The sequence below is a fragment of the Patiria miniata genome, unplaced genomic scaffold (assembly GCF_015706575.1).
Source record: "Patiria miniata isolate m_02_andy unplaced genomic scaffold, ASM1570657v1 HiC_scaffold_25, whole genome shotgun sequence".
Lineage (NCBI taxonomy): Eukaryota > Metazoa > Echinodermata > Asteroidea > Valvatida > Asterinidae > Patiria > Patiria miniata.
In genome coordinates this window covers 4,328,762-4,355,214 of record NW_024037064.1, presented here as the reverse complement: position 1 = coordinate 4,355,214, position 26,453 = coordinate 4,328,762, and the positions used below count along the sequence as shown (strand labels likewise).

The 26,453-nt window shown below is 38.9% G+C and overlaps 1 protein-coding gene across 2 annotated transcripts in view; it reads right to left on the bottom strand.

Annotated features, from left to right (window-relative positions):
• Positions 1-3,592: 3,592 nt before the first annotated feature.
• LOC119733211 overlaps positions 3,593-26,453 on the bottom strand; it is a 50,269-nt gene continuing 27,408 nt past the window's right edge. Inside the window, exons 5-22 of one of the 2 annotated variants that reach the window (XM_038206797.1) lie at positions 26,350-26,391; positions 24,363-24,398; positions 23,889-23,936; positions 23,526-23,561; positions 22,380-22,415; positions 21,906-21,953; positions 21,537-21,572; positions 20,372-20,407; positions 19,906-19,953; positions 19,542-19,577; positions 18,432-18,467; positions 17,538-17,585; positions 13,163-13,353; positions 12,504-12,696; positions 11,720-11,839; positions 9,872-10,000; positions 7,221-7,334; positions 3,593-5,963 (exon numbers count right to left, since the gene is read on the bottom strand). In XM_038206797.1, coding sequence (XP_038062725.1) covers positions 3,718-5,963; positions 7,221-7,334; positions 9,872-10,000; positions 11,720-11,839; positions 12,504-12,696; positions 13,163-13,353; positions 17,538-17,585; positions 18,432-18,467; positions 19,542-19,577; positions 19,906-19,953; positions 20,372-20,407; positions 21,537-21,572; positions 21,906-21,953; positions 22,380-22,415; positions 23,526-23,561; positions 23,889-23,936; positions 24,363-24,398; positions 26,350-26,391 — 3,479 coding nt within the window. In that variant the 3' untranslated portion in view covers positions 3,593-3,717. The remainder of the gene's footprint in view (positions 5,964-7,220; positions 7,335-9,871; positions 10,001-11,719; positions 11,840-12,503; positions 12,697-13,162; positions 13,354-17,537; positions 17,586-18,431; positions 18,468-19,541; positions 19,578-19,905; positions 19,954-20,371; positions 20,408-21,536; positions 21,573-21,905; positions 21,954-22,379; positions 22,416-23,525; positions 23,562-23,888; positions 23,937-24,362; positions 24,399-26,349; positions 26,392-26,453) is intronic. The other variant, XM_038206798.1, reaches the window with a different exon arrangement.

Here is a 26,453-nt window from a genome sequence, read left to right as displayed (position 1 = left end):
GGGGCGTTTTGACCCCCCCCCCGAATCCATGCCTGCCCACCTCCAACCCATAAACAATGAAGACAGCTTAATTTAATTTTACAAAAACATTTTTTAGGGAATATCGAAGGGAAGTGAAACAAAAAGTGCGTTTTGTTCTTAAAGTAGAGTTGTTTATTGGTAGTGGGGCCTACACTATTATCATGAATTCATGAAAGGGGATGAATTGAAGAGGGGGGTGTTAATAGGTAAAGTTCTATTTTTTGGTGTTCATTGGGTGCTAGAAAAATATTTTAAAAAGGCTTTTTGTTTTCAAATGAGTCACCGTGGTGTCGCTAAGCCCACAACAGCAAAACGCAACAGGTCCACAACAAAACAATGTAATCAAACAATGATTAATTCAAGACAACTGCAACTTATTTGAAGTTGTCTTGAATTAATCAAAGAAGCTATTGTCTTGCAGACCGAAGTGGGGCCACCAGAAATGCCTTGAAGATTAATCCACCATGGAACAAGTGAAGACGACTGTTTTAATGCGAAATTGTAGTCTATTCATCCCCGTTGCCACTTTATAATACAAAGAAAGAAAAGAAAGGAAACACTGCACCCCTCCCATAAAATGCAATCTAGCCCCGCCCCTCCACATAAGGAATTGGCAACAACTGGCCTGTCGGTTACCACTTTCTGAATCCCCCAACAATAAATGCTTCTGGATCCATCAGCGATTTAGCTGTGTAATCATATTTTTAATTGCATGAAGTAAATTGGGTTGGTTGATATTTTTTAAGGAATTTCTTTTGCTATCCTCATTATGAAGCCTGCATGCCTGATTACAAAACCCAAGTGGTGACCCAGCTGTAGAATTCAGAGGCGGGAGATTGGTCCATCACTGAAGGAGGAATGGAGGCATAACACAACAATCATCTAACCTCAAAGATTTCTCCTTGATTGACTCAAGTCATTGTATGCAATGATTTATTACACGAAAATAATCTTACAAAGTACACAGTGTCAAATAATAATCCCGGACGTCTTAAACTTTGCCCAAAATATCTGGAAAAACACAAGAAGAGATCAGAAATGTTTCGCACCAATAACAAATAATACAAATGACTTACAAATTCCAACATATCTCTACTCATAGTTAACCAATAAACTTACTTCCCCAACGGTGCAAATATCAGATATTAAATTTTATTTTCAAGTTAAGACAAGATAAGTTTGCGGTAGCACCATGTGAATAAATCTCTTTTGTGAGTATATGTGTGGTTCTGAAAAGAACCGGAGGGACTCAACGTCTCGAACAGTATGCTCTGCCCGTCGTCAGAAGAATGAGGGATTCCAACGATGATGCGATGTTATAAGGATGGGTGCAGTGAGGCATGAGAAGGATGCAAACTGGTGAAGCTCGAAACCGGTGAAGCTGAGGATGCAAGTTGACTGATTTATTCACATGGTGCTACCACAAACTTATCTTGTCTAAGTATCTTTCCACCATGCAAACCTTCAAATCTTATTTTCAAGTTAAATAAACAAATTGACTGTAGTTCTCCTTTGTGGTTTGTTTTTATGACAGAAACCAAACAATCCAGAAGTCAGCAGATTATTTTGACTTGGAGTTTGTGCCCGAGTGATGACCTTATCTTACAGAGTTGCACATTAATGATCACAAGATAAAAATCACAATTATGTAGTTTGTAAACAATGGCTTAAAGGCATAGGAACATTTGTATTTCACGTAGTTCCACAGAAGAATACTCTAAACCTAACATGTTGAAGCTTTGGATATTACACTTTTAAAAAAAGAGTGAAATAACCATGCACACATTTTTGATTTCGTCCACAGAACTCTTAAAACCAGTCAATTGACTGATCATTGGAAATCACCTACGCTTCTCGATTTCTTCTCAATGACAGCAAGCCAGATGGAATAATTTCACAGGGTGTTTAGTACCAGTACGATCTTTAATCCAAGTGAGCTTTTTGATTACAATTCGGTAGGTTACTTTTGGGATAAATGCAAATGATCCCATCCCATATCCCTTGAAATGTGTAAATCAATGAGTACAAAAATCCCCATCATTTAAAATTGCAATCAGTTCGGCTTTGCAAATACAGTGTTTAAATCTCATTTTAATCAAAATCTTCTTTCATGTGTCATGCCAGCAACAACAGTTAAACATTATTTACATTCAGTTTACATTTCCAATGTGAATAAATCAAAATGTTGATTCAAAGTCTACCTTTTCTCTCCTGCAGAACTGCTTTTACCAAAATGAACGGTTCCATTTGGGCATGTTATAAACGACTGTTATCACCTGGGCAACTGAAAAATATCAAAACTGTTAGAAACAAAAATGTCAGTTTTTGAACAGAATGTTGATCATACTTGGAACAAACAAATCTAGTGTCGATCAATACTTTGAAGAGGCTTGCAATGATAAAAACAAGCAAATTGTTCACTTGTACCTATTTTTACATAATCAGAAACACAGAAAAATGTTCGCGTATACAACAATTCCAAGATTGGTCCTGAATGAGCAAACATGACTTTCCTCTGATAAAAATGCGTCATTGGGCAATGCAACATTCTACATGTATATATTATACATGAATTGTTTGACAGTACGAACACTGGTTTAGTATAGTACCTCTCAATATGGACATAGGCCTATAGTTGAATAGTAAACAAAATCCACGTTATACTGTCCTTACACAAAACAGTCAAGGTTAAAGATCTATACAAAAGTTAGCAAACTGGAATCATAATTTTTGCCATTTTATGCATAATTTACATTAATTTACACAAACGATTTGATAATGAATGAAGCACAATCACTCAAAAGAAACGTCTGTTTGGGCACGTGAACTTGTAAGGATTTTGTAATTTGTACAAAGCTGATGAGGCAAATTCTTTTTAGCAAAACTACGTCTCTTTTTCAGGGTTTAATTTTTTGTATCATTCTGTACACTAAATTTTGCACAGCACTGGTCTATGGAAGGGTGTTGTGCAGCCATTTGCATGTGGTCACATTAGTTTGTTGGAATGCCATATTACTACATTGATAAGGTAACAGGGTAGGAGGCCTTTGTCACAAAAGTTGAAGACATCTCACACAACTTTCACCTAAGATGATGCAATACAAGATAATTTCTCAAAAGAAATGGAAAGGAGAGGTGGATTTTCCTGTTTAATTGACGATTAGATTGTGGATTTATAATAGTATTCAGAGGTCACCCAAGATACAAGGTCAATTTAATATCACTTTCAAGTGTCACACAGAATGCTTAGTACAGTGCTAATATGTTTGAAGATTTCAATGAATCATTTTGTACAGGAATTGGTGATTGTCTTTTCACATTGTCTTTTGATTGATTAATTAATTGATGGAATAATTTTTTTTGGGAGGGGTTGGGGTTCAGTAGAATGAAGAACTATGCTTGGTATATTTGTATTCATAATGTATGAGGATTCTGAATACATCTATTTGTATTGAAACCTTTTGTTGACTTTTCTATTCATTATCGAGCCTCTTATTGCCCTCTGAAAATAAAGTTTTGTTGTTATTGATTGCTGTTGTTTTTTTTTTTTTTTTTAACTTATTGGGTTTTTTTGGGGGGGGGGGGGGGGTTGCAGAGCATTGATTTTACATAAAATGACCCATGATACGTGCTACTTTGTGAACGTGGTGCATTCATAGGGCACAGGGTGGGAGTTATGACTTGGTGGTAGATTATTTAGGCTCGGAAATCTCCCTCTGCTGTTTCCTTCAGGTGAGGGAGGCCTTGACTGACAACTTGTCTGATGAGCTGAGCATCGAGGCCGATGTTATGAAGTCCCAACCGACATAACTTTGGGAAACCTTGGAGATGACCGATGAGAGCCCTCACTGCATCCAAACTGAATGCACTGTCATCAAGGGTAAGCCCTATTAAACCACGCCCAGCAGGAAGGATGCTGATCAGGTCCTTCACATCATCATCGACCAACCTGCACTTTTCGAGGTGCAAGGTGCCAATGGCTGGCAAGATATGGACATCTCGCAACTGTCCATGCAGGTTGATACTATGCAGGTAGAGATAATTAAACCTGCATTCTTCCAGTACCTGCAACACATCAACAACCTCCTCTGGTCTTACTTTTATCATGGACAAACTAGGCATGATTTTTTCTTGCATGCGCAAAAAGCTGTGCGATGCAGGCCCCATGTCAAACAACGACTTTTCCCCAATGTAAAACATAATGTGTAATTGAGCACGGCGCTCTTCTTTCCTCACACCAATTGTTTTCTCTAGGGGACTGAAATCCTCCTTCTCCTCCTCAGACAACATGTAGTGAACAAATATCATCTTAGCCGACTCCATGCTGTCACTCAGAAGAATTTCCCTGAAAAGGTTAAGATCCTGCTTTCTTACATGCATGTAAAAGCCTGTATTTTTAAGTGGTGGAGTGACACGCTTTAAGTAGTAGCTCAGTGATTTCAGGTCTGCATTACTCTCACACTCTACCCTAGTTGGTCTGACAAGTTTGGTAGCCAACTCTTTTGAACCAGATTCACACAATATCAACCGAGCCAATCTCTGCAGCTTCATCTCATCACCTTGCATCTCTTGTATGTGATCCAGAATGAGACCAGCAGCCTGCATGGATCTACCACAACAAAATCTCAGCAGGTATTCCATCGCAAAAACATTTCCTTCTCCAATCTGCTCCAACTGATGACGGAAATTGTTTTCGTCATCTTGTAGCAATTTCACCAGGTGACATGCTGCAAAGTATTCTTGGATGGACTTGTGGGGGAAAGTGACCAGCACTTTTACATCCAGACCACTCGTGAACGTTTCACGTAGAACGAAACCCACACGACAACCCTCAGCTAAGCAAGACGGACAATCCTGAAATTCAGTTTCATTGAACATGAGTCTTTCCCCTCTAGAGTCTAGTAACCCTTGTAATGCAACACGCCCCAAGTCATCAATGATGGGCATCAAGTTTAACATCACCTGATCATCATTCATATCTTTATTGCAGCGCTTGAAAAGAACAACCGCAAACTTTTCGTACAGCTTGGTAATTCTCTCAGGCAATGACTTTTCATTCTTCCAAACAAGGCACAACATCTGGGAAATGATTGGAATTACAGCCATCTCCTTGAGATTTGCATTGTCTTCTAGATGTGAAATCAATGCCTCTCCCATGTCAGAATCATCAGAAAGGTTTAATCTGATATATTGATCTCTGTCTTGTGGTCTGAAGCCACATGTTTCAACCACTGCGTACGGGTTGCTACCCTCCAATACATATTCCATCATGTGTGGTCGAGTAGTTACCAACACAAAACTTTTTGTAAGGACTCTGCTGTGTAAGATATCTTGAACCCTGTACACGCCCTCCTTAGATTGCAAAACATGAGACGGAATTTCATCTAATCCATCCAACAGCAAAGCAATGCGTGATTGCTTACCATCAATGATACGTTGCACTGTTGTTTTGTCCAGTTTTGTGTCAATTGGTAGAATTTGGTCAAATATGGCATCCAAGACACTGTTTGATTGCATTTGCCTCAGCTTAATCCAAAGCACAAGATCGAATCTACCGAGAAGGGGTTCTGAACTGAGTGTGATGCAGGAGTTTACAACTTTCACTAACAGGGTTGTTTTACCCGTCCCGGCCCCACCATAAAGAAGAATCTTGATTTCCTTAACTATTTTCTGATTGAACAAATCATCAACGGATTTGAGAATTATCTTTTGTGCTTCATCCAAAAATATGTTTTGTTTTAGTAATGTGACCAACCTCTCTGATTTCGTTTTGCCTGAAATGTTCTTTCTGAGATTCAGTGGAATAAAGAATTCCTCAATACCCACATTACGTGACTGCAGTGTAGGATGTGCAGGAATAGTTGTTGCAGTTTGCTCATAGTTGTCAATAATTTCCTGTTGCAAATCCTCAAAGGTACCCGATTCCTGGAGTCCGGTGGTTTCTGAAAGAAATCATGAAATTATAATAAGTAACTGATTTGAGAACTGATAAACATGATTCCTTACAATCATTCTTTCAAGCTGCATTAACCCTCTCTACTAATGACGTATGAGTAAACTATTCATTAAGTATACATGAACATGATTCATAACAATTCTCTCAAGCTGCAATTCAACAAATCCGAACAATGTGCATGTCCATTTTTCAACATATTATTTTTTTCTGCAGGCAGCAATTTTTTTTAACTTCATCCATAATGTACTCAATTGGTTAAAGTTTCCAATTACGTGCAGTAAAATGTACACTTGGAAATGTTGCGTGAGGATTGTATCCAAAGTTTGCTTCCAAGCGTGCGTCCCTGAGATCATGATATTGATAAAAGCAGGAAGAAGTTTCGTCTTCAGGGTGTGGACCCACTGATTAGTCCTCAGTGCCTGTTAATTCCAGGGTATATCTAAGGATGCATATAGGACCTACATGTACCTTTCTCAACAGCACCCCCATCCCCCCCCCCAAAAAAAGAGGGCAATGCAAGCTGAACAATACCAAACACGACCAGATTAAAATTTGTTTATCAAAGACTTTATTCTACAGTAAAATGTAGGTTAAGTAAGTTGCGTATGAACACTTTGAGTTAATTACATTTGTCTTTGAATATAGTAATGTCACTTAAATGTGGTGGGTAGGTACGTGTACATGTAGATAGTGCTACTAATTTGCAAATTACAAAAGTGACGTCATGATGACCTCATCACCTAATTCTTTTAATTAATTTTCGAAACCTTTCACATGTTCTTCTGCTAGCAAAATTTGACATAAAATGCAATCAGATTGACATCAAACTACGTACAGGTTGGCCCTAGACAAGTGATGTCATGATGACGTCATCAATGGTCTTATGATGTCACCTTAAAGTTGTCTATTTTACAATTTTTTATCTAGAGAACGTAAGTCCAATTGGGTTGGAACTTTGTATGTTCATGTACATATACAGGTACAGGCACGTGTTAACAGATTAAAACTTGGGGACGTCATGATGACATCATCATGGGTCCAAATACGTTATCCTAAAGGTGCATATTTTAAAGCCCTATATATCTGGAGAACTACAAGAACAGTTAAATAAGTCATGAAACTATGTTCACTACATACATGTGCTAAAACAGTATACCACCCTCCCCCCCCCCCCCCCCCCCCCAATACATTAACACTTGATTTAAGATATCTACTTCATCGCATCAAATAAGATTATATTTACCTGGTCCCTCTGACAGCTTGTTGTAAATGATATTTACTTCATTTGAACCAACAATGACAGGGTTCTGGCTACCGCTGATGCTTCCTATGATGGCTTCACTTCTTTGTGGGTAATCTACAATCAAAAGCAAGAATTAAAATATCCTTCAATTCAATTCAATTAAATAATTAGGGAATAACAGTGTGAGCACCCGGTCTTCACTTTTGTGTGACTTTTCTTTTGGCGATATTTCCAAACTTTTTGTGTGTTCATGTTTACATACTCCTTGTTTCCAAAATTACAAAGATGCTCGATTTAGAAACAGTAAATATGTCCCTGTGAGGCGTGTTTACAGAAAATAAATCACATATCCATGCTTTCGTTGTAAACATCCTTAGTATGAACATGTCGTGTTAAGACTTATAACGCGCCCGCAGGCCCCGCATAACAACTACATGTATAGAATGCATACACGCACGGAAGTCTTCACACGATGGTGGTTGAGAGCACGTGTACTGATGTATTATAAAAAGTTACCGAAGGACTGTTGTTTATTTGGTCAATCATGGCTTACATGATGCTGGATCAACGCTGGTTCAGGGGCCATTTATTCACTTGTTTTTGAAGCCTGTCTTTATATCACATGTTAATACACCCCCACGTGATCGAGTCTCGACCAATCAGAAGCTATCAACTCTCCAAGGCATTTATTAATGGTTGATTAAAAACATGTCTGACAGTTAAAAATCGGAAATTTGTACATGTGAACATAATATATGATTTTCAAAAAACAATTATACCAAAACATAATATTACTAAAAACCAAACATTAAAATACTTACATTAAAAATAAAAATACTTTAAAAATGTGCGCAAACCATGTAGCCCTACTTTAAAGGGTTTTTTTAAGAACCAAAAGTTCAATTCAGTTTGTTTATACCGGTATTTAGCCTGTTTACAGATACAAAGAACATTTTTTTCCTTAAAACGATGTTGCATTCGGGTGACGTTATTATCAGATTTGTCTTTCAATTCATAATGTTTTGCAGGCCAAATTTGTGCACCAACAGTTTATTTGCCAAAAATTGTGCTCGAAAAAATCATGAAATTTGCTCTTTGTTGTCAACATCATAATATAGTGTGCTTTGATAATATCCTACTGTTGGCTCTCAGGTACATGTATGTGAAAAACACCATATTTAGGGGTTTTTAAAATATTGTTCAGAGGATGGAATTTGCATGTAAATCAATTTGGTGATGTAAATCAATATTGTGTTTTTGCTCTTTACAGACGTCAGGCGCAGATCCAGGATTTTTTTAGATGGGGGGCACAACTTCGGAGAATTTGCTCCAAGAACTTATACGAGCGTGAAGCCCCTGAAAATTTGTGATTCTAGATGCTCTGTGGTGCAATCTGAGGCGATTCCTGGCCCCTTTACCCCTGAATTCTTTGAGCAAAAGCTTTTAAGATTTTAAGAAGTTACTGTGTACTTCAAAATTGTAAACCATGTATTTTCGTATTCATATTTCTTGCATTGTATTTTGGAAAAAGAATCGAATTGACTTAGTTTGTAAACTGTTGCAACAATGCGTTGGGGCATTTGCACCGAGGACTAATGAGAGCGCGGAGCACAAATGCCTTACGGTGTGGGGTCAGGGGCCCGCTAATAAAGGGCCGCGGGAAATTTTGGATTCAAGATGCTCTGTGGTGCAAATCTGAGGCAATTCCTGGCCCCCTTTTCCCCTATAGCCCTGGGTTAAGTGTAAAATGTTTTAAGATACTTCGGATTTTTTTCACTTTCATTTCGGTTTGCGGTAACACATGTAACATGTAACACATACTCTTGTATTTATAGCCTTTTAAGATTCTTCTGTTCTTCACTTGATAACCATGCATTTCCGTCTGCATATTTATTTTCGTGCATTTTATTTATGAAAAGGAATTGGATAGGCTTATAGTTTGTAAACTGTTGAAAGGATGCGAATAGGGGCTTCTGCCCGAGGACTACTGCGAGCGCGAAGGGCAAATGTCTTACGGCGTGGGGTCCGCGGCCGACGGCGTGGGGTCGGGGCCGGCTTAAGGGCACCGGGAAATTTTTGGATTCTAGATGCTCTGTTGTTTAAAATACACTGTTGCTTTTACAAGCCTTTTAAGTTTTTTCTGTTCTGCACTTGATAATCATGGATTTTTGTCTGCATAATTATTTTCATGCAATTTACTTTTGAAAAGGAATAACTGTATAGACTTCGTTTGTAAACTGATTAAGGATGCTTTCTAATGTTTTGTTTCAAGTTTAAATTGTCAGTGTATCAATAAGAACAAACCGCTTGAACATGTACATGTACATTGAGTTCAAGTTTAAAATTTGTGTAATTTAATCAAACTACCAGTAAAACAGGGGAGTAATTAGGCCTCCATGCACACTGGAACTTCACAGATCTCAATGAAAAGTGAAAAGTCCCATTCGATCCCAAGAGCTCCCCTCTCTGGGCTGACAGGGGGCTGGTCGGCAGTGTGGTCCCCCTTGTTTCAGGGACACTGCAATGCTATATATTGTGCCTAATAGCATCAATGCAAAGGATGGAGGGGAAGGATGCTGTCACTGGGAACCGATATCAGGGCCAGGGGAGTTATAACATGCAGGGTTTACAGACAAATGTTTGTGTCTCACCTGGTCTTGGCTGTAGTTGCGGCGGAGGTTGTTGCGTTGGTTCCTGCTGGGAAGGCTGTCCACTGCCAGACTGAGTCGTTTGTTGATCATCTGGTAGTTGTTGGGTCAGAGCTGCTTGACTGTCTGTTACTGTGGTTACGGTAAGAGCAACCCACAAACCAAATTTGAAGTTCCTAAGTAAAGTATTTCTCAAGCATTCATGCTGACAATACAGCAATTAGTGATCTTGACCTAGCTGTCGGCCCCAAAAGCAACAGGCCTCTTAAGATTATCAAGAACAACAGACAACCCACAAACCAAATTTAAAGCTCCTATGTAATTATTCTCAAGTTATCGCATTGACAAGATTTCTATTGTTTTAGCAATAGTGACCTTGACCTTTGACCTGTCGGTCCCAAAAGCAATAGGCTTCTTAAGAGTACCAAAAACAACCCACGAACCAAATTTCAAGTTCTTTAATAAGTAAAGTATTTCTCAAGTTAACTCGTTGACAAGATTTCTTTTGTTTTAGCAATAGTAACCTTGACCTTTGACCTGTTGGCCCCAAAATTAATAGGCCTATTAAGACTATCCAGAACAATCCACAAACGAAATGTCAAGTTCCTAAGTAAAGTATTTATCAAGTTATCGTGCTGAACAAGTAGGCCATGGATCAGCCTTGGTCAAAAATTTTGGCAACCGGTATCAAATGAGGGTAATAATCGTCATAGCAATTTTTGGCAAGGTATACACCTCCATAGTTGGCAAGGTATACACCTCCATAGTTGGAAAATATGTGACAGCATTGCAGCAGTGCAGCTTTTAATTATTACCCTTTTTCTCAAAATGTCCATCAAAATGCTTGTTACCACTCTAGGGGCGGTATGCCTTGCGCATGCCAACTATAATCAATTATGCCCTGATTTGATACCGACCAAACCCCCATGCTGATGGCCGAAAGGGTTAACGGGGTGTAAATTGAGGATTTTCTTTTGTTCCTCTTCCCTTTTCCTTTGTTTGTACCTTAACTTTTTTGCAACAGCTCTCATTGGTTTGTACACATTTTCCAACCAAGGAGTCCTCGATTCGGTTTCTGTCCTCGATTCATTGATAATGTTGCGTGTGTCCTTGACTTACACCATATACAAAATAATGCAGTAAAACAGACCAGCAGCCGATTTCACAAAATCTTACGAATTGGCGCAACTCTGCTTGAGCCAAAATTTATTGTGTAAGTTGCGCAACATGACCCATTTCACAAAAGTCACATAGTGCGTAAGTCCACAAGTTGCGCAATAAATTATGATGTAACTTGCACCATCATTTTAGACGGCATAAGTTGTGTCGTAACGACTGAAAATGACATATTTTACCAGCATATCAGGAGTGTCACAGAGCTTGTTATTGCACAACTTATCAAGGTTGATACAAGACGGACAAAATAATTTTCAAAATGGCGGGCTGAGGTGATCCAACGACTGTTTTGCGAACGAAAAAATTCACACACAAACAGCCGTGGTAAATGCTGCTTTTATCCTCGTCCAAGATGCTTAAATTATTTAAAGCATTGTGAAGCTGCGCCAAGCTTTGTGAAATCGATCGTAACTTTATTGCGCAGCTGGGCAACAAATTTGTTGCCTAAGTCTTACTCATGGCACAAGCTGCGCACTTTTTCATGAAATCGACTGCTGCCCACTGTCATGGCACAACCAACAAAGGGTCTATAGTTAAACCAAAATTCAAGATTATATGAAATGCTGTAAAACAAACATTTTTGGGATAAGAAACATTCAATTTACATACCTACATTTGTAATTACCTACATTTGTAATTACCTACATTGGTAATTATGGCAGAGTTTTTGCTTACCGTCACCGAGTCCGATCTCATGAACGCCCGTTGCTTTGACATCGCCCTCACTCAACAGCCTCTCAGCCTCCATATCAGACTTGGCTGTGGACTCGGCTAGATTCACTTCTGCAATGTAGCCTAGTGCAGGGGTGAGATTGTTGGAAAATGAAAAAAATCCACAAAAATTATCAGCAAATAAATGCACTGTGGATCTGCAAACATTTCAACTCATTTGAATACGTGTCCTGAATGACTTCACATTAGCTTCAGTTCGCATTCACATTCACATGTGTGATGCGATCAAACTAAATGAGTCGTTAATTGTCGGCAATTATGATTTTAAGATACAGCCCAAAATAGTTCAGTCAGGGTGAAAATTTCAAAATTGACTTTTTTGTAAAATAAGAAGGCTACATATGTCCTCTTTCATGTCAACTTTTTTTCCGGAGAAAATATCACGATAAAGTATTCAAAACGTGACATTTTTGCTAAGGAGTAACAAATTTATGTCAATAACTTGAAATAAAGCATGTTTATTGTTGTGTAATAAACACTTCAATTTTGAATCGTTGATTTCTCTGTTTGAGTCTCTGTTTTCTTGTTTCAAATCTGCCTGTGTTCCAAGTCCCATAACTTCTGAATGGAAGGTCCTATTCACATGGGGTTTTCACCAAATATAAACTGAGATACAGCTCTATTCAATAATGTAAAAAAAAAACCACAACATTTGATAAGGGCCGACAAATGACTCATTTAGTTGCATCACATGTTTTTGCATTTGGCCTGAAGACTGCTGACCCACCTGCGACTTTACTTTCGTACTTCTCGTCAATCTTGGTGATTTCTTTGTAAGTCGTAACAGCCACCTCGTAATCCTTCAGTCCCTGTTGGGCCTTGCCAAGGTGCACCAATGCCTTGACGTTGTTTGGTTCCAACTGCAAGGCAGTCCGGCAGTCCTCCATTGCCTCTGTAAACTTTCCCAATTTGTTGTAAGCCTTGGGGGGAAATAAGTGAAAAGATGGGATTCAAATTTGCCACACAGTGAACAACGAAGTGATGCGTGTCTCAATAGGATAACATGTGTGACGCCTTGAATTAATCGTCTGCCTTATGTGCAGTACTACAAAAACAAACATGCAGGATGAGTTGGCCCCCCTCCCAAAATGATATGTTTTCCTTTCTTTTTTTCCCCTTTATATGAAAAATTTTCAGGAAATAAATTAAAACGTTGCGTATCTCTCTCACAAGCCATCAGCAACGTTCATGATGTTGCGTATCTCTCACAAACCTTCACCTCCACTTGCCTCTCTCCACCCAGGAGTACACATGTAAATGCGTAAGGGTATTACTTGGGGAGCAACCTACAGTCATGACAATGGACTCATCCAGGGGGAATAGAAATATTCTCAGTCATTTCATGAATACGGAGATCTTGGCTCGTAACGGACTTGACTTGTTTACCTGTGCCCTGTTGGTGTACAGCACCACAAAGTCTTTTAGACGCTCCAGGCCCTGTGTGTAGAGCTCAACGGCTCGTGTGTAATTGCTCTTCTTGAACGCTTGGTTCCCCTGATCTTTCAGAGCCGTCGCCTCTGCTTTACGCTTCTCTGCGGGCTTGTTGGCGTCTGCTTCCAGGGCTTTCATGACATTATCTGAAAAAAAAGTTGATCACACGTTACATAAAAGGATAGAGTTTACTACAGTCATCCCGGTTAACCTTAGGGTAAAAAAAAAGTCTCCGGTTTCTGGTATGGAGCTTGCCCCAAAGTCGTGTGGCGACGCAGGTTTTTTTTTTTACCCCACTTTTTTTTTCAAATGTGGGCTGATATGTTGCAGATGACACTTCGATCCCCTTAAAACTCTCAAAAATATCCTTTAGAGTGGAGCTTGAGGTGACCTCAGTAAGGCCATAAGGCTTGGGAAGTCTGCACCCACTTACGATCTCGACTCGACCTGCCAGGCTGGTCATTAGTCTGCTCTCTTACATACTGCGATAATTGAAATGCATTTTCAGATTCCCCGAGATACACGACCATCGCTCCCTCACTCGGCTTCCAGATGCACAATAACAAAATTACAACACCGTGTGCAAATGGTGCCCGACTAAATTTAGTGCAAAATATATGCGTGCATCATCTGCACTGCTCCAGGATGTCACTGGCTCAGCCTCTACCAATTGACAGTGATTGCTGGAAGATTTGCAGGATTGAGGCATGGTCACCCCTCCAAGGACCACATTATAAAGAAATAATTGAGGATTTTGCAGGATTAAGGCTGTATGCGATTTTTACATGAAGGCAGTTGGAGGATTTTGCAGGACTGAGGTTGCATCTATACTATAATTCCAGGAATCTGTGTGTGTGTGTCTGTCTGTCTGTATTTCGATTATCTCCAGAACCGGGCATTGTATGAAGTTGAAAATCGGCGGGTGTCTTGAACGGGACACCAGAATGTGTAGTGCCAACTTTGAAGTTGTTTGGACGAGCGGTTCTCGAAAAAGCTGCAAAAGAGCAACATTTTCTGAGGCAAACGTGGCAAATTATAGCCTAGACCACCACGCACTGATGTTCTTTTCAATTGTTTACGTCATGTTTTAGGCTAAAGTGCACGTACTCAATATGACGTAAACAATGCAAAAAGGACGGGCACGCGCACGTGCATTGTAGGGCGATACCATATTGTCCAATGTGGGTGAATGGCACTGCATACCATGTTTCCGTATGTACACGTACGTGGTGGCTACACGGGCACATTAGGTGGTCGACTGAGCATCCTTACTGCAGGGCAATACCATTGTCCAGAAGGGGTAAATATCTGCGCTATTATTTTGCAGCTTTTTCGAAAACCACTAGCCTAAACAACTTCAAATTTGGCACAAACTTTGACGTGAGTGCATTCAACCTGTGAAAACATGCAACCAATACCAGCGGCAAAGAAATTTGCCCTTCCCGAACATGCACATTTTAGACGGGCACTGCACTAGTCCTAGCAAAAACCCCTAGGGAGTTAGGATTAATACAAATACTGCAAATACAAATTCTGGTTATGGGCAATTGAATGTCATGTCAGTATTATACAGAGCTTTTAAAAGCTCAGTGAATAAACCTGACAATGTATTTATCGAATCTTTTACATGTACAGCCATTACCTGGTCATGGTCAAGGAGACTAAACAGACTAGGAGTTGTGGATCATTTTTCTAAATTGTTATTTAGGTATAATGGTTTATTGGTTTTGTCACTGATATGTACCTTTCATAATGGTGAAATTGCCGTTAAAGCAAACCAAAAACCTTTGTCCCGACTGTGCATTTACATGTCTGTGTACAGTAAATACAGTGAATACTCCACTTTAGTAATTACACTTTCTGTCATAACTAATATTTTGGCCAAGTATTAACGATCAGTACACTGTACAACAGCACACACAGTAGTCTTGGCCCACGACGCTATTGATCGATAGTGGAGGATGCATATATATACCCTCTAATGGCACAACAATTAGACCGGCAGGCCTATATACATGTACTTGCACTAATTCTTAGCCATTTTGTTTCAGTGGTTTTAACTTTTTCTTTAGTGTTTTTCCCAGGCTTTCCTAAGGAATCAATCAGCGACTGAGAAAAGGTTATATGGCTCGCCCAATGGTTGTAAACGTACGCCCTGGCCTATGTGCGGTGATCGAGCACCATCACTTTATAGGGAACCAATTAGCGATTGAAAAAAAGGTTTCATGGCTCACCTGACGGTTGTGGACATTCGCGCTATACGTGCGGTGATCAAGCATGGAGCTATAAAAATGACTATGATTGTTCAAATTTATACAGACAGTCTTATTTACATAAAATGGCCACGCCCCATTGCTACGAAATGACCAAGATATTGGTGAGAGAAAGTACAAAATCATTTATGCAAGTGCGCTACACAACAATGAAACTATCTCTCTTGATCACTGACGTCTTGGGCCAAGACCATACACACAGGGGTTTGGCATTGGAACAATAGGCCTTTTCTCACTAGACCAAATCTCGGGGGTGGCCCGGGGCGACATGGAGGTTAAAATAAACCACGTTTCTCACTTGAAATTTTCATCCCTGCGCCACCCCCCAGCCACCCCCAAGATTGCTCATCCCCGGGGCGAGCTCACCCCTGCTTTGGACCAGGGTGGAAAAATCTTATCCCCAGGGCAAGACACTTTCCCCAGGGCGAAAACTTTAGTGTTAAACGAGAAGGGGTGAATTTGCCCCGGGGCGAGCATCAGAGGGTTGAAAAGACTGTAAAGTCAGATGTAATTGCAACAGTTCATCTGAAAATACGGTTAATTGCAAACAATGTGGGTTTTTGGGTGGCTTTTGAACCAAAGCAAATCCAACCGTACCACGTTTCTCACTTGAAATTTTCATCCCTGCGCCACCCCCAGCCACCCCCAAGATTGCTCATCCCTGGAGCGAGCTCACCCCTGCTTGGGACCAGGGTTGAAAAATCTTATCCCCGGGGCGAAAACTTTAGTGTTAAACGAGTAGGGGTGAATTTGCCCGGGGCGAGCATCAGAGGGTTGAAAAGACTGTAAAGTCAGATGTAATTGCAACAGTTCATCTGAAAATACGGTTAATTGCCAACAATGTGGGTTTTTGGGTGGCTTTTGAACCAAAGCAAATCCAACCGTACCATTCAACAACCAACGACTCGATCAATCGTAATCATACTGGAAAAAATAATTGTAAACAAGTCAGGTGTGTTTACAAACACAAATGCCCCGCAACCGTGACTGTTTCCATGACAAAACACCACTCTAACATCAACTTACATGTACATGTACCTTGGTCAAATGGAACGTTCATTGACAGCATTAGTGTCTTCTGTAGGTTTAATATGAATTAATCCCTAATCCCTATGATCTCAGAATAAATACAAGATTTCTATTGTTTTAGCTACTGTGACCTTGACCCTGACCTTTCGGCCCCAAATGCAATAGGCTTCTTAGGATTACCAAGAACAATACACAAACCAAATTTGAAGTTCATATGTAAAGTATTTCTCAAGTTATCGCGCTGACAAAATTTCTTTTGTTTTAGTCACTGTGACCTTGACCCTTGACCTTTTGGCCCCAAATGCAAAAGGCTTCTTAGAATTGCCAAGGACAATCCACAAACCAAATTTGAAGTTCATATGTAAAGTATTTCTCAAGTTATCGCGCTGGCAAAATTTCTATTGTTTCAGCCACTGTGACCTTGACCCTTGACCTTTCGGCCCCAAATGCAAAAGGCTTCTTAGGATTACCAAGGACAATCCACAAACCAAATTTGAAGTTCATATGTTAAGTATTTCTCAAGTTATCGCGCTGACAAGATTTGTCCGGACACACACACCCACCCACAAACCCATCCACACACCCACCCACCCACCCACGGAAGGACAAGGCGGAAACAGTATGCCCCTTCGGCTTCGCCGTGGGGCATAAAAATCCAATAAAAATGTTGGGAAGTTTACCGGATATTTTGACATGAAAATACACACAGAGTTTTATGCCTTTCTTTCCTAATTATTGAGTACTAATAAGTAAGAATAGTGAATTTTGCTCTGTGAAGAGGCATACAAATCAGAAAAATGCAAAATATGGCTAAATAGGTCAGCTAATAGAGCACTTGAACGGTGATTCAGAGGTTGTCTGATCAAATCTCACTCTAGTGAATTTCTATACTAATCTGCTTAAAAACGCTAAGACAAAGAGATACGACTTTTCTGTCACTGTTTCTTGGCAACAAGCTGTCAAAAAACAAATTCTGATTCTGATTGATTCCTCTGTCTCAGATCAAACTTAGAAATATGGTGACTCACGGGGATGGGTAGCAGGAATGTCTTGCACTGCTGGTGAAGATGCCTTTTCTAAAATTATGAAGAAGAAAAAGTAAAACAGATTAGTCTCCAATCCAGCCACTGTCAACTTTGGAAACCAGTTACAGTCTTTATTTTTCAAAGAGGAGTCTAAGAATCATTGACACATGTGCACTATGATCATTGACTAAACCTGGTTGTAGAAAAAGCAGTTGATTGAAAGAACTGATGAAATTGAAATATAGCAGCATGGCTGATCATCAAAATAAATATTACTAATTGTATTTAAAAAAAAAACCAAAAAACTATATAGACCATTTGCAAGTTGCGCCATGACAGCAGGCAGGTTTTATTTAAATTTAGTTACAATACAAGCACAAAGTACCTAATCAAGTGTATCCATTGATCTCCATTAGTAAGACTGGATAGGACACGCGTACACTTGCACGCAGTGAAGATTCGGAAAACGTGGACACAAACAGCTGGGTAGTACAGTGCGGGTTTAATGTTTGCGACTGCACTTGCGTGACGTGCGCATGCTGCATGGTCCGTGTGTGACGAACGCATTTCAAACTTTCAAACCCTCACCGATGACTACGCGTGCGTGCACAAGATGGAGGGTGCTGTGTCCTATCCCGTCTTCCTAATGGAGACCAATGAGTGTATCACACAAAAACACACATTTACTTATTCCGTAGTTGTGGGGACTTACACTCGTCGCCACAAGGTATTTGTGGGGACCGAAAATGCTATGGGGACAGCAGAAAGTCCCCATAACTCGGTCCTAATATTTGCCTAACAATAAAAAACTTCCCCATAACGCGGTGTATGCCTACCCAGACTTACCCACTGTCATGGCACACCATGCAAAGGGTGTCTTAGGCTTTTATACCTTACCTGAAACGTGGGGCTTCCCATCGTCCACATTTGATTCTGAAAATGAAATATTAAATGTACCTGCATTATAGTCTGGCCGCACTAAATAGTACACTGGGACATTGAGTAGGATTTTCCAACAGCAAAATTTTTAATTTTTTTGCTTGCACATACCTTTGCTCTGTATGCTTGTTATTCCAAAAAGATCAAGATCAATATCAAAGAAGCTATGAAAGGTAAATCGCAAAGAAGTAACGCTTGTCAAGTAGACAGACACTTTTTTTCTTACCATAATTCAAGGCAAGATGAACAAATTAAGTAAATTCTATTCAAATTAATATTTAATACTGGCATCAATGTAATAATATTGAGTGATCATTCAAGCAAACTTTCCACATCGTTAAGCAATTATAGGGTGGAGGATGCCATAAACATAATGTCTGCCACTGGGACAGAAAAAAACAGTTTCAATTTTGTTTAAATCCATGAAGATCCTTTCTAACAAATGACAATAGTAATTAAAGGCCCTAAACTCCAGTCCATCTTTTGCTCAACTGTTCAATCGTCTTAAGAACTTGACATGAGGAAATACTGAAATCTTTTTTGACATAACGTTTGTTACACAGGCAGACTTTGATTATCATTATTTTTTTTAATGGAAGTCCAAGAATCATTCCGTTACCAACTGACGCATGCACACTATGGTCATTAACTAAACCTGGTTGCAGAAAAGTACCGGTAGCTGGTACAAAACTCTTGCTATCAATGGGGGCTACCTGAGCAGTATTGCGCTCGGAATGATACATGTACTTGTACATGTTCATACGATGCAGTGTTTGCTCCGATTCCAATTAAGTGAGCAAGTAAGATACCTCAGAATGGTATATACCGGTGCGATACGATGGTTGCTCCGGTTCGAAGTGAGTGAGATACTCGCTGATCATCAATTAAAATTAACATCACTGATCTTATTTGTCAAAAAATACTAAACACAATGTCAATTTATGTAAGGATCTATAACTTACCCAGAACTTGGGCGTGAATATGTATAAGGTAAAGTTTAGGCTTTATAATTTATGCAGAACTTGGGCGTGAATATGTATGAGGTATAGAAGAGGCTTTATAACTTACTCGGAACATTGGGGTGCTCATCATCCAAGTTTGTTTCTGAAAAGAAAATAATATTCAATGTACTGCATTTGCCTTTACAGTAAAAATAGCACTGCACTGTGAAAAGAGGCATACAAATCAGAAGAACGCAAAAATATGGCTTAATAGCTCAGTTAATAGAGCACTGGAACCGTGATTCAGACGTTACCGTTCAAATCTCACTCTAATTCTTTACTAATCTGCTTAAAAACAAATCAAAGACAAAGAGATACACATTTTCTTGTCTGTGTTGCCTTGCAGCAAGCAGCCAACAAAAAAAATGAAAATACTCTGATTCTGATTGATTCCTCTGTCTCAGATCAAAATATGAAATATGCTGACTCACTGGGATGGGTAGAAAGAATATCTTCAACTGCTGGTGAAGATGTCTCTTCTAAAATTATGAAGAAGAAAAAAGTAAAACAGATTAGTCTCCAATCCAGCCACTGTCCACTTTAAAAACCTGTTTACAATCATTTTTTTTCAAAGAGGAGTCTAAGAATCATTGACAAATGTGCACTATGATCATTGACTAAACCTGGTTGTAGAAAAAGTAGTTCATTGATAAACCAAAATATAAAGCGTTAGATTTTTGATAGAAATGAAATATATCAGCATGGCTGATCATCAAAATATTTATAAAAAAAATATATAGACCGTTTGCAAGGTGCGCCATGACAGCGAGTAGGTTTTATTTAAATTTAGTTACAATACAAGCACAAAGTACCTAATCAAGTGTATCACCCAGAAACAAATACCTGCCCATTGTCATGGCGCACCATGCAAAGGGTTTGTTAGGTTCTATAACTTACCTGCAACTTGGGGCTTCCCATCGTCCACATTTGATTCTGAAAATGAAATATTAAATGTACCTGTAAAACGGTCTGTCCATACTAAATGTTTCAACTGCGTATCATTGAGCACGATTTTCCAACGGCAAAATTTTTCAATTTTTTGCTTGCACATACCTTTCCTCTGTATGCTTGTTATTCCAAAAAGATCAAGATCAATATTAAAGAAGCTATGAAAGGTAAATCGCAAAGAAGTAACGCTTGTCAAGTAGACAGACACTTGTTTTCCTATCCATACTTCAAGGCAAGATGAACAAATTCAGTAAATTTGATTCAAATTTTATATTATACTGGAATCAATGTTAATATTGAGTGATCATTCAAGCAAACTTTCCACATCGTTAAGCAATTATAGGTTGGAGGATGCCATGAACATAATGTCTGTCACTGGGACAGAAGAAAACAGTTTCAATTTTGTTTAATCCATGAAGATCCTTTCTAACAAATGACAATAGTAATTAAAGGCTCTAAACTCCAGTCCATCTTTTGCTCAACTGTTCAATCGTCTGAAGAACTTGACATGAGGAAATACTGAAATCTTCTTTGACATAACGTTTGTTACACAGGCAGACTTTGATAATCATTGTTTTTTTTAATGGAAGTCCAAGAATCATTCCGTTACCAACTGATGCATGCACACTATGGTCATTGACCAAACCTGGTTGCAGAAAAATACCGGTAGCTGCGGGCAGGGTAAGGGCAGTTGCTTTGTGAAATAGCTGGTACAAAACTCTTGCCATCAATGGGGGGGGGGGGGGGGGGGCTACCTGAGCAGTATTGCGGACGGAATGATACATGTACTTGTACATGTACATACGATGCGGTGTTTGCTCCGATTCCAATTAAGTGAGCAAGTAAGATACCTCAGAATGGTATATACCGGTGCGATACGATGGTTGCTCCGGTTCAAAGTGAGTGAGATACTCGCTGATCATCAATTAAAATTAACATCACTGATCTTATTTGTCAAAAAATACTAAACACAATGTAAATTTACGTAAGGATATATAACTTACCCAGAACTTGGGCGTGAATATGTATATTAAAGGTAAAGTATAGGCTTTATAACTTATGCAGAACTTGGGCGTGAATATGTATGAGGTATAGTATAGGTTTTATAACTTACCCGGAACAGTGGGGAGCTCATCATCCAAGTTTGTTTCTGAAAAGAAAATAATATTCAATGTACTGTATTTGCCTTTACAGTAAAAATAGCACCGCACTGTGAAAAGAGGCATACAAATCTGGAGAACACAAAATATGGTTGAGTACAATGTAGGTCAGTAAATAGAGCACTGGAACGGTGATTCAGAGGTTACTGTGCAAATCTCACTCTAATTCCTTACTAATCTGCTTAAAAACAAATCAAAGACAAAGAGATACATCTTTTCTCGTCTGTGTTGCCTTGCAGCAAGCAGCCAACAGGAAAATGAAAATACTCTGATTCTGATTGATTCCTCTGTCTCAGATCAAAATATGAATAATGCTGACTCACTGGGATGGGTAGAAGGAATGTCTTCAACTGCTGGTGAAGATGTCTCTTCTAAAATTATGAAGAAGAAAAAAGTAAAACAGATTAGTCTCCAATCCAGCCAGTTTCCACTTTAAAAACCTGTTTACAATCTTTATTTTTCAAAGAGGAGTCTAAGAATCATTGACAAATGTGCATTATGATCATTGACTAAACATGGTTGTAGAAAAAGTAGTTCATTGATAAACCAAAATATAAAGCGTTAGATTTTTGATAGAATTGAAATATATCAGCATGGCTGATCATCAAAATATTTGTTAAAAAAAACCCCCACTATATAGACCGTTTGCAAGGTGCGCCATGACAGCGGGCAGGTTTTATTTAAATTTAGTTACAATACAAGCACAAAGTACCTAATCAAGTGTATCACCCAGAAACAAATACCTGCCCATTGTCATGGCGCACCATGCAAAGGGTTTGTTAGGCTCTATAACTTACCTGCAACTTGGGGCTTCCCATCGTCCACATTTGATTCTGAAAATGAAATATTAAATGTACCTGTAAAACGGTCTGTCCATACTAAATGTTTCAACTGCGTATCATTGAGCACGATTTTCCAACAGCAAAATTTTTTAATCTTTTGCTTGCACATACCTTTGCTCTGTATGCTTGTTATTCCAAAAAGATCAAGATCAATATTAAAGAAGCTATGAAAGGTAAATCGCAAAGAAGTAACGCTTGTCAAGTAGACAGACACTTGTTTTCCTATCAATAATTGAAGGCAAGATGAACAGATTCAGTAAGTTTTATTCAAATTTAATATTATACTGGAATCAATGTTAATATTGAGTGATCATTCAAGCAAACTTTCCACATCGTTAAGCAATTATAGGTTGGAGGATGCCACGAACATAATGTCTGTCACTGGGACAGAAGAAAACAGTTTCAATTGTTTAATCCATGAAGATCCTTTCTAACAAATGAGAATAGTAATTAAAGGCCCTAAACTCCAGTCCATCTTTGCTCAACTGTTCAATCGTCAGAAAAACTTGACATGAGGAAATACTGGAATCTTCTCTGACATAACATTTGTTACACAGGCAGACTTTGATCATCATTGTTGTTTTTTTAATGGAAGTCCAAGAATCATTCCGTTACCAGCTGACGCATGCACACTATGGTCATTGACTAAACCTGGTTGCAGAAAAATACCGGTAGCTGCAGGCAGGGTAAGGGCAGTTGCTTTGTGAAATAGCTGGTGCAAAACTCTTGCTATCAATGGGGGCTACCTGAGCAGTATTGCGCTCGGAATGATACATGTACTTGTACATGTACATACGATGCGGTGTTTGCTCCGATTCCAATTAAGTGAGCAAGTAAGATACCTCAGAATGCTATATACCGGTGCGATACGATGGTTGCTCTGGTTCAAAGTGAGTGAGATACTCGCTGATCATCAATTAAAATTAACATCACTGATCTTATTTGTCAAAAAATACTAAACACATTGTAAATGTATGTAAGGATCTATAACTTACCCAGAACTTGGGCGTGAATATGTATAAGGTAAAGTATAGGCTTCATAATTGATGCAGAACTTGGGCGTGAATATGTATGAGGTATAGAAGAGGCTTTATAACTTACCCGGAACAGTGGGGAGCTCATCATCCAAGTTTGTTTCTGAAAAGAAAATAATATTCAATGTACTGCATTTGCCTTTACAGTAAAAATAGCACTGCACTGTGAAAAGAGGCATACAAATCAGAAGAACGCAAAATATGGCTAAATAGCTCAGTTAATAGAGCACTGGAACCGTGATTCAGACGTTACCGTTCAAATCTCACTCTAATTCTTTACTAATCTGCTTAAAAACAAATCAAAGACAAAGAGATACACATTTTCTTGTCTGTGTTGCCTCGCAGCAAGCAGCCAACAAAAACAAAGAAAATATTCTGATTCTGATTAATTCCTCTGTCTCAGATCAAAATATGAAATATGCTGACTCACTGGGATGGGTAGAAGGAATATCTTCAACTGCTGGTGAAGATGTCTCTTCTAAAATTATGAAGAAGAAAAAAGTAAAACAGATTAGTCTCCAATCCAGCCACTGTCCACTTTAAAAACCTGTTTACAATCTTTATTTTTCAAAGAGGAGTCTAAGAATAATTGACAAATGTGCACTATGATCATTGACTAAACCTGGTTGTAGAAAAAGTAGTTCATTGATAAACCAAAATAAACAAGCATTAGATTTTTGATAGAATTGAAATATATCAGCATGGCTGATCATCAAAATATTTGTAAAAAAAACCCCCACTATATAGACCGTTTGCAAGGTGCGCCATGACAGCGGGCAGGTTTTATTTAAATTTAGTTACAATACAAGCACAAAGTACCTAATCAAGTGTATCACCCAGAAACAAATACCTGCCCATTGTCATGGCGCACCATGCAAAGGGTTTGTTAGGCTCTATAACTTACCTGCAACTTGGGGCTTCCCATCGTCCACATTTGATTCTGAAAATGAAATATTAAATGTACCTGTAAAACGGTCTGTCCATACTAAATGTTTCAACTGCGTATCATTGAGCACGATTTTCCAACGGCAAAATTTTTCAATTTTTTGCTTGCACATACCTTTCCTCTGTATGCTTGTTATTCCAAAAAGATCAAGATCAATATTAAAGAAGCTATGAAAGGTAAATCGCAAAGAAGTAACGCTTGTCAAGTAGACAGACACTTGTTTTCCTATCCATACTTCAAGGCAAGATGAACAAATTCAGTAAATTTGATTCAAATTTAATATTATACTGGAATCAATGTTAATATTGAGTGATCATTCAAGCAAACTTTCCACATCGTTAAGCAATTATAGGTTGGAGGATGCCATGAACATAATGTCTGTCACTGGGACAGAAGAAAACAGTTTCAATTTTGTTTAATCCATGAAGATCCTTTCTAACAAATGACAATAGTAATTAAAGGCTCTAAACTCCAGTCCATCTTTTGCTCAACTGTTCAATCGTCTGAAGAACTTGACATGAGGAAATACTGAAATCTTCTTTGACATAACGTTTGTTACACAGGCAGACTTTGATAATCATTGTTTTTTTTAATGGAAGTCCAAACATCATTCCGTTACCAACTGATGCATGCACACTATGGTCATTGACCAAACCTGGTTGCAGAAAAATACCGGTAGCTGCGGGCAGGGTAAGGGCAGTTGCTTTGTGAAATAGCTGGTACAAAACTCTTGCCATCAATGGGGGGGGGGGGGGGCTACCTGAGCAGTATTGCGGACGGAATGATACATGTACTTGTACATGTACATACGATGCGGTGTTTGCTCCGATTCCAATTAAGTGAGCAAGTAAGATACCTCAGAATGGGGTCTGGGAGCCAGACTACAAGAACATGATTGGTTTTCATAGTTTTTCCAGCATCTACGATCCCATAACGTGAAACAAGTCATTTTTAACAATATTTGCTATAACATACTAATTCTCCAAATCCATTTATTACTGAATATTGCAGCGAAAGCAAAATGTTGTACATTCCCTTTAATCCAGAAAATTCACGATCAAGAAGCTATGAAAGGTACATCGTAAAGATGTAACGCTCGTCAAGTGGACAGACATTTTTGTTCCTAATAATTTCAAGGCAAGATGAACAAATTCAGTAAATTTTATTCAAATTATTATTTAATACCATCAATGTTAATATTGAGTGATCTTTTAAGCAAACTTTCCACACCCTTAAGAAATTATAGGGTGGAGGATGCCTGGTGAACATAATGTTTGTCACTGGACAGAAGGAAACAGTTTCAATGAGTTTCAAACAGTTTTTTTTAATCGATGAAGATACTTTCTCACAAATAAGAATAGTAATTAAAGGCCCTGTTAACCCAATTCCTTCTTTTGCTCAACTGTTCAATGGTCTGAAGAACTGACATGAGGAAATACTGAAATCTTCTCTGACATAACGTTTGTTACCCAGACAGACTTTGATTATCATTGTTTTCCAAGAAGTCCAAGAATCATTCAGTTACCAACTGACGCATGCTGACTAAACCTGGTTGCAGAAAAGTAACGGTAGCTGCGGGCACGCAGGGCAAGGGTTTTGCTTTGTGAAATAGCAGGTAAAAAACTCTTGCTATCAATGGGGGCTACCTGAGCAGCATCGTGCTAGAAATGATACATGTACATGTATACGATGCGGTGTTTGCTCCGATTCCAGTGAGATACCTCGGAACAATGTGAGGGTTGCTCCGGTTCAAAGTGAGTGAGATACTTGCTGATATTTGTCCAAAATAACTACACAGTGTAAATGTATATAAGGATCTACAACTTACCCAGAACTTGGGCGTGAATATGTATGAGCTATAGTATAGGCTTTATAACTTACCCAGAACCTATGTGTGAATATGTACATGTATGAGGTACGCTATTGTAAAGGCTTTATAACTTACCGGTACCTGGAACTTGGGGGTGCTCATCATCCAAGTTTGTTTCTGAAAAGAAATTTGTATTAAATGTAATTACATTTGTTTATACACTGTAAATAGCACTGAAA